Consider the following 8766-nt stretch of genomic DNA (forward strand, 5'->3'; position numbering starts at 1 on the left):
AAATGTGAGTGGATATTTCACTGACGCCAGGGTTACAGTAAATATATTACAGAAAGGTGACTTTAAGAAAACAAACTGATAATGAGACAAATATAAGTATGTGGAGGTTAATGGATCTGTGATAGTAAGCTGAAGGGCCCATGAGCAAAACCCTTAAACCTTCAACTGCTCAACTGTAATAATACGTTGCATCATGCCTCACTTGTAAGCTGCTTTGAATAATAATAATAATAATAATAATAATAATAATGATAATAATAATAATAATAATAATAATAACAACAATAATAATAATAATAATAATAATAATCAGAAAAGCCAAAATAATAAACGCACAGATATGAAACTTCAACAAATAACAATAATGCAATATATACTCTCTCTCTCTCTCTTTCTCTCTCTCTCTCTCTCTCTCTCTCTCTATATATATATATATATATATATATATATATATACACACTATTATTGAAGCAATTCAAAGTGACTAGACACTCATCCTAACGATCATTTCTTTAGATCATGTTCCTGGTGGTGTTTTTAATTAACAAATAGCAGGAACGACTGTGTCGTGAAACCATTCCCGGTGACAATTAGAGGAATGAATTTTAACGGATTTAAAAGAGAAATTCTCCCCACAGCGATGTTTCGCTGGGAAATGAGAAATGCATCGACCCAAGACACATAATTTGCATTTAATTTCTTTTTCAGAAAGGGTTCATTTTCAGTCCCACTTGAAATTGCGACCAATTAAAGAGATTTGAAACACAGCTAGCCATGGATAAAATAAGTAAGGAATCAAAGAAGGCAAAGAAAAGAAAAAGAAAAAATAAAACATGCCAAGCGTCGTTTTTCCAGACAACTCCATTATTTGGCGATCCTGTTTATTCGGCAGTGCTGGAGCAAAAATAAGTGGGCACATTTATACAGCTCGGATATAAAACGGGAGAAGATTCATTAAATATTGTAGAAAATTAGAAGGATGGAGATCAAATTGATGTTCAGCTATCTGATTGCTTAGTGCATCTTATTTGGGGTCTTCGTAATGCTCTCACCTGTATCTCACAGGAGATACAGGTGTTGGAGACAAACTTCAGGTGAGAGGAATTCAAATTTTAATGACGTGCTACAATAAACAAATCAGAGTGGGTGATATTGAATTACGGACGTGACGATATAGCATACTCTGTATATTGGTATGCATAGTGTATATAGCTACACTCACCAGTCACTTTAATAGGAACACCTGTACACGTGCTCATTTATGCAGTTGTCATGCCGATCCAGGTCAAGAGCTTCAGTTAATGTTCGTATATCAGAATGGGGAAAAGGTGTGATATTTGTGAGTTTAACCGTGGCATGGTTATTGGTACCGGATGGGCTGGTTTGAGTATTTCAGAAACGGTTGATCTTCTAGGATTTTCACACGCAACAGTCTCCAGAGTTTACACAGAATGGTGCGAAAAGTAAAAAAAAACATCCTGTGTGCAGAGGGTCTGCATTCTGAAACACCTTGTTGATGAGAGATCAGAGGAGAATGACCAGACTGGTCTGAGCTGACAGGAAGTCTGCGGTAACTCCAATAAGCACTCTTTACCACCGTGGTGAACAGAAAAGCATCTCAGAAAACGCAACACAACAAAGCTTCAGGTGGATGAGCTAGAGCAGCAGAAGACCACATCGGTTTCTACTCCTGTTAGCCAAGAGCAAGAATCTGAGGCTCTCATGGGCACAGACTCACCCAAACTGGACAGTTGAAGATTAGAAAAAGACCAGATGATTTTGAAATCTTTACCTTTACTATATCCTTCCTGGCGGCTCGAACCGATCTAGCCATTTTCCTCTGACCTCCCTCACCAGCAAGGCGTTTCCATTCTGTGTACACTCTAGAGAAATTTGTGTGTGTGTGTGAAAATCCCAGGAGATCAGCAGTTTCTGAAATACTCAAACCAGGCCATCTGGTGCCAACATCCAAGCCATCACACTTTTCTCCCATTCTGATGTTTGACGTGAACATTAACTGGAGCTCTTGATCTGTATCTGCATGATTTTATACACTGTGCCGCTGCCACGTGATTGGCTGATAACTGCATAAATGAGCAGGTGTACAGGTGTTCCTATTAAAGTGATCTACGAGATGTTGACTGCGCTGTTGGCATGAAAGTTAAAGCTTTGGAAGCTGATCAGTTGGAGCAGAGTGTACAAATGAGGAGGTGAGAAAGCTGGATAGACCGAAGGACTAAAGCGCCGCCGCATTGCTTTCTTTAGGTAGTGATGAATTCCTATTTCCATTGTGGATAATGTAGGAAACGAGTGAAAATAGACCAATGAAAGATGGAAAAAAAAATTCAGAAAATGAATCCTTTGCATAAAAGAAGAGCACGTACTGATTATAACTGCTGATACACAAGGCATTCCGGGTGGATTTTTTCCTAAGAGCGGCTTTGGCTGAACTAAAGTGTTATGTGAATAGAGTATATTTACAAGAAGTTGTCTCGCAGATGCTTTTATTGACTAACACATCACAACCTACTGTAACAATAGACATTCAGTAACGACAAAAATAATTCAATGGCAATTCACATAAGTGCATAAACAATATGATTCATTTTAGAAATAAAATCACAACTAGCATAAACAGCCAAGTTTCTCTCCTGTGGGACGTAAACTGGCATGGGCATTCAAAAATTACAGAGCTTTACTTTAACTCAATGGATTAAGGTATTCATTTATTATCTAGTAAAGCCACAGCAATGAATTAAAAACTAGCACACTAACAATCTAGTTTGCTATAGCTAAAATTTGTCAGTTAGCATTAGCTTATTCACCCAGACAAGAAATTAGCAAAATGAAGAGCTACTGCATTAGATGCGTCCACATAGACCATATACAGAAAAACAACCATGCATGTTAGCTAAAAAGATCCTTTTAAAGACCAAACGTCGTCTGTTCCCTTCCCCCTGGAAGACTTGTGGTTGTTAATTAGCATTAAGTGGATAATAGTTTCTTGTGATGATCCAAAGTTTCACTTCATTATGTTTGAAAGCAACACCATACCACAATTTTAATTTGCACATATCACTGGAAGTGGCTGACTAGCTGCAGCAGCAGGCTAAATTCTGAAATGAAATCAAATGTCTTGTTCTCGGTTGTAATCAAATTCCTGATGGTCCATTTGGCACGTCATCGTGTCAGCAGTCAGTCGCTCGGTCTGAAAGCTTGAAGTCTGCATGTTTAAAATGACTGTGTGATAAATGTCAATGCAAGAAAAATTCAAGGTGGATGAAAAGTTTTGCAGAGAACTAATAGAGAAGTTGCCAAGTATTTCCAAGTATTTACTACCAACTGCATAAAATAATAATAATAATAATAATAATAATAATAATAATAATAATAATAATAATAATAATAATAATAATAAAGACAGAATTATTGTTGAAATGTAAATGATCATGTAAAAATGCAATATAATTTAACTTTTTTTTGTTGTTGTTTCTTCATCCAAAATTCTCTGTCCTAAAGAGGATGTATGTTTAAGCTGAAAATACTTTATACGGCGGACATTTTACACTTTAATGTTTTCCTTCCAATGATGCATCGACTGAAATAAACATATCGATTTTTTTTTTCTTAAATTTGCATCTTTATTTTGTGTATGTGTATTTTTTTTATTACCTATGATGAATTTATTTCATACTATTATATTATATACTATAGTATAATAGCATATAAAAAGTTTATCATACGTAATAAGTACTACTATCCCACACTATATATTTACTCTATAATTTAATTTTGTATTTCTATATATTCTCACGTGTTGATTATTTGAGTTAGTATCATTTGAGAAAAAAAAAAAAATTCTTTTTCCACAGTCTGATGGGACAACCCCCCCCCCCCCCCCCCATTTAATTTCATATCAACCCATGTCCTAGATTTTAAATTATTTTATTATTTCAGAAAAGCAGATACTTACAAGATGATATTATTATTATTATTATTATTATTATTATTATTATTATTATTATTATTATTGTTGTTGTTGTTGTTGTTTTTATTATTTTAAATAATTCTGTCATATGATTATATAATCAAATAAAAGGTTTAATGCTTACAGTTTCATGATGTCTATCTGTATCTTCGTTTCTATCTGCATAAAACTTATTATATTATTATTCTACACTGTTAAATTGTTGTATAATGTTTAGGTCTCTGGTTTCATTTTGTATCAGTAGATTTCTGATTTAGTTTCTTCCAATTTCTGACTTTCCCTATTCCCTTATTATTATTATTATTATTATTATTATTATTATTATTATTATTATTATTATTATTATTTCTGAAGAGCAGATACTGAGGGGATTTCAGGGTTAACAGGCGGAACTCTCTACATTTCCATAATGTCCGGCGCCGCCTGTGTGATCTCATGCATGACTATTAACCGGAGGGGGCGGGGCTTACAGGTGCTAACTGCGCGTGAAGTGAGTGCTCAGTGAGCGCTCGGTATTGGTCGAGCCGAACGAGCATCAACCAATCAGGATAAAGAGCGCGGGGTGTGTGTTATTAGCGTTAGAGGAAGGGGACAGGAAGAAGGAGACGCTGATGATAAAGAAATAAATAAAAACTAGCAGTTTTGGAAGGTCAGAGTCGCCATAGCGGGTTTTTAGCCTTCGTTATTTGATTTTATTTTTTTTTTTAAATATATATATATATATATTTCGAAGCTGGGCGGCAGAATGACTGATTTCCTGTTCAGGTAAAAACTTGTTTCTCGTTTAAACTCGTTTAAAACAGCTCTCAGTGTGTGTCAGTGTTATCAGATTAATATGTTGTTTGATACTTTAGTGAATTATTTACACACTATTTTAACATACTACACTGATCAGTGATGGGTTGTGTTCTTTTGGACTTCACCTATAAAGTTATTACAGTATGGGGGTGGTGTTTATTTTTAGCCACAGTATTAACATAGCAGTTTAGTATAGTACTATAGGAACATAATTCTTACAGTAGTATGTAACTGGGACTGTTGTGGCATGTTATTGTGTTTTAGACGTGATACCGTACTGTTTTGGTATACTATTTAGTATAGTACTGTGTAGTCAGTAGTAAGTGGTTTTGGATTAAGCTAAATCATATTATTATTATTATTATTATTATTATTATTATTATTATTAGGGGATAGTATTTAGTACACAAAATGTGACCATACTATTTTGACGTACTCTTTTTAGTGTAGTACTGAAGAGTAAGTTTTACAGTAGTGTGTTATTTTGGGCGTGTGTAAATTGTTTACAGACACGCTCAAACTTTAAAACAAATAGTGGGTTATGTTACTTAAGAGTATTACTTCCAGCATAGTGTTTAGTACAGCAGTGAGGTTTTGCTTGTATTTTTCTCATTTGTAAGTCGCTTTGGATAAAAGCGTCTGCTAAATGAATAAATGTCAATGTAAATGAGGTAGTACACCGAGTCTTTTGAGTTTGGATCTGACAGGTTTCTTGTATTTCTCCAGGATCCTGCTGTCTGCCGCTTTCGCCTGCCGAGCAATCACACTTGAATCGGGTAATGCAACTTCAGGCCGTTTCCATTTCAACACAATTTGCATCTGTCCTTTTTAATACAGCGGGCGGTCCGCTTGATCAGAACGACCGCTGTCTCTAACATGGCCGTGTTTTTCCTCATCCAGGTTGCGAAGGAGCAGGATGTGGCAGTGCTAAGGCACCGGGAAAGCGTGATGAACATAGTGAACTGCTGAATCAGTTTAACGAGATGAACGCACCGTCTGCAGCTGGCCAGCACCGGGGCTCTGGAGCCGTGTTACCTTTTATTGGACTCACTGGAAGTAAGTGATAAGCCGTGTGCTATTTATGATATTGTCAGGAGTGCCCACGTCATGTTCTGTATGTCCAAAGTCCAAGCAGAGTTTAGTGATTCCCGGCTGGTTTGTAATTAATGAGCTGGATCAAGTGTATTTGAGCCAAGAAATCTCCAGACTCTACAGGACTCTGGCTTTTTCAGTTAATCAGTGTCCTTTTTGTACCCGAGGGCTAGATCTCTTCAAATCACGTCTCTTTGGCTTCCTGCAGTTTTTAACATTTATTATATTAGTTTTTCTGTTTTTGTTTCAATGTTTATCATGTGTCGTGAGATGTTTTTTCCATAATGCACGCCCTAATTAGGAACTGAAGTGGAACACAAAATCTGGCTTGTTTTGACGTCCCTAAGGATCTTATCAAGTGTGTAAGGGAGGTTACAATTTCCTCTGAGCCGTGAACGTTTGCAAATGTCCACGCATTAACGCACCATTGCTAACAGATGTATGAACGCCGACTGTTTTTAGTTCTGTGCAAATCTAGCGGGTGCGAGCAAAGAAAACCACAACGACTCCTTCATTTACACGTTCTTATTTCGTTGAAGGTGCTACACAGAGTAGAAACTGCTGTAAGAACGGGGGTACGTGCATTCTGGGGAGTTTTTGCGCCTGTCCGAAGCACTTCACCGGGCGGAGCTGCGAGTACGACGACCGCGTCAGGTAACCGACTCGTTCACCGTAGACGGCATGAGTTCAAATCCGTAACCCACAGAATTTAACGGTGCGGTTCGGACTGTTGTCTTTTGCGCAGGAACTGTGGCGTTATTCCTCATGGGGAATGGGTTCAAAAAGGCTGCTCATATTGCAGATGTGGATATGGAGTGTTGCACTGCTTTCCTCAGGTCTTTCATAGCGACTGTGGTAAGCACACTGATCTCACTGACACTTTGTGTTGTTTGGGCTTCAGACTTATTAATTAGTACTATACTAAAGAGGATGCCAACATAGTACAGTAACATTCTGGCTGTAGTATAAAACTTCATACTGGTGTATAAAATAGGACTCAAAAACTAATATATAGTTTATAATATAGTCCCAGATAGCATGTGATGTATGTAAACAATCTGAATAAGTATAAATTTAAAAAAATATATATATACTACTGCAACAAAATTGCCACCTACTGACTGACTATGTAGTACTAAACTGTATGCCAATATACCAGCGTGACATTTTGTCTACGCCTTAAACTCCATACTAGATAAGTGCAAAATTAACGATATCATTTTAGCCTACTACTTTATCAAATAGTACTTAAATTTACATAAGTCTAAAGCAACATATTACTGTAATTTTTGATTTACAGTATAGTCATTTTGTGGCTACATCGAGATACATATGCCATGCTAAGATTTGGTGCTATACTAAAGAGTATGCTAGCATTTTGTCTACATCACACTGTTATACTACATAGTATGCGACCAATTAACAAGTCTAAAACGGCATGCTACTATAAGATTTACTATTTAGTACTAAAGAATATTCCAAAATGCTCGACGTTTGGCTACATCTAAAGCATCATACTGCTGTACTGAATAGCGTGGCATATCTGTATCTACAACATTTTAGTAACTATAACATATCCCAGTACTTTATTAAATAGTATGCCAAGATAGTATGTAAACAATCTGCCCACGTCTGAAAGGGCATACTACTGTAACACAATCTCCACCTTTTTGATTGACTTTTTACTACTACACTAAGGAGTAGCACAGTTTTGGCTACCTCTAAACCCCGTACTGTTACGCCAAATACTTTGTGATTTATGAAGTGGTATACAATGCCGTTGCCACATAGAATTCATGTATATTCGTCTTCATCTCAGTGGCACTGCAACGGGAATTCATTTGTGCTGCAGCAATGCATATTTTGAGCTTCACCGCTCGCTCGGAGCTCTCCACGTCAGACGTTTATCTCACTCATTACTATCATGATAAACAAGAGAGTTCTCCTCGGAGCCAAACCGCTCTTTATCAGCGATTGTCTGGAACAGGAATAGGCTACGAAGGAAAAAAAAAAGGTCTTCACACCTCATTCACTGACCAAATAGAGTTGCGAATCCCCACAGGCTGGCACTTAATTCCAGAGAACCCTTACAGGATTAGTCAGCAGGGGGCTTGTTTTTCAGGTCTAAGCATGTGTTAATGGTCCCATTTCCCTCCACCATGCATCTCAAATGCTGTGTGTGTGTGTGTGTGTGTGTGTGTGTGTGTGTGTGTGTGTGTGTGTGTGTGTGTGTGTGTGTGTGTGTGTGGCTTTCTTTTTGGTTTGCAGACGATTCTCAGGAAGTGCGCTGGTTTCGTTCGAACGCCCAGAGAACACCACTGGCCCGCAGTCTCCTGTGTCTGGTGCTGCTTCTTTCATTTCTGCTTTGAAGACGACTCCAGGACTTGTTTCGCTATTCCGCTTAGTCTTTTGGTCCCAGATGTTTTCAGGAGAGAAGGATAAGAGAAGAAAGAAGTTTTATGGATGTACAGCTCTTTCCCCCCCCCCCCCCCCCCCCCCCCCCTTTTTTTTGCAGCATTTAATGGCAGCACTGACTTTTTTTTTTTTCTTCCAGTGGAAGCTATGCAACTAGCTGTGTTCAATACAACTGTTTTAATGTGAAGGTCCCTGTATAAAGGATTTGTATAGAAAATATATTGTACTTGTCAGTATGAATTTTACCCATAGTGCTGTGTATGTTGTTGTTTTTCTTTTTTTTTTCTTTTTCCATGTCCTATGATTTAACGTTCATGTATCCCGCCAGCGAATACATCCTTTACAGAAGTCCCGTCTTTATATGCAGTCGAAGTGGTTTGTGTGGCACCACTCTTGATTAGGAGAGAGTGTGATAACTCTTAAGATAACCTCAGATTGTTGACTTTTCCATTATCTCAACCCCCCCCCTTATC

The 8766-nt window shown here is 37.5% G+C and overlaps 1 protein-coding gene across 1 annotated transcript; it reads left to right on the forward strand.

Moving 5' to 3' along the window:
* Window positions 1–4527: 4527 nt before the first annotated feature.
* On the forward strand, window positions 4528–8355 carry tdgf1 (teratocarcinoma-derived growth factor 1). Its single transcript, XM_017488421.3, has 6 exons — window positions 4528–4753; window positions 5513–5562; window positions 5687–5842; window positions 6418–6532; window positions 6624–6733; window positions 8147–8355. Exons 1-6 carry the CDS (start codon window positions 4734–4736, stop codon window positions 8245–8247), a joined length of 552 nt encoding a protein of 183 aa, XP_017343910.1. The 5' UTR covers window positions 4528–4733; the 3' UTR covers window positions 8248–8355.
* Window positions 8356–8766: the final 411 nt, after the last annotated feature.

This window comes from Ictalurus punctatus, chromosome 16 (genome assembly GCF_001660625.3).
Source record: "Ictalurus punctatus breed USDA103 chromosome 16, Coco_2.0, whole genome shotgun sequence".
Classification (NCBI taxonomy): Eukaryota; Metazoa; Chordata; class Actinopteri; order Siluriformes; family Ictaluridae; genus Ictalurus; species Ictalurus punctatus.

Excerpts from the sequence above, each read along its gene's own strand:
- tdgf1 (XM_017488421.3), top strand. The coding sequence starts at position 4,734 with ATGACTGATTTCCTGTTCAG. Across the intron at positions 5,843-6,417 it reads TTTTATTGGACTCACTGGAA|GTGCTACACAGAGTAGAAAC; the intron begins GTAAGTGATAAG and ends ATTTCGTTGAAG. Across the intron at positions 6,734-8,146 it reads GGTCTTTCATAGCGACTGTG|ACGATTCTCAGGAAGTGCGC; the intron begins GTAAGCACACTG and ends TTTGGTTTGCAG.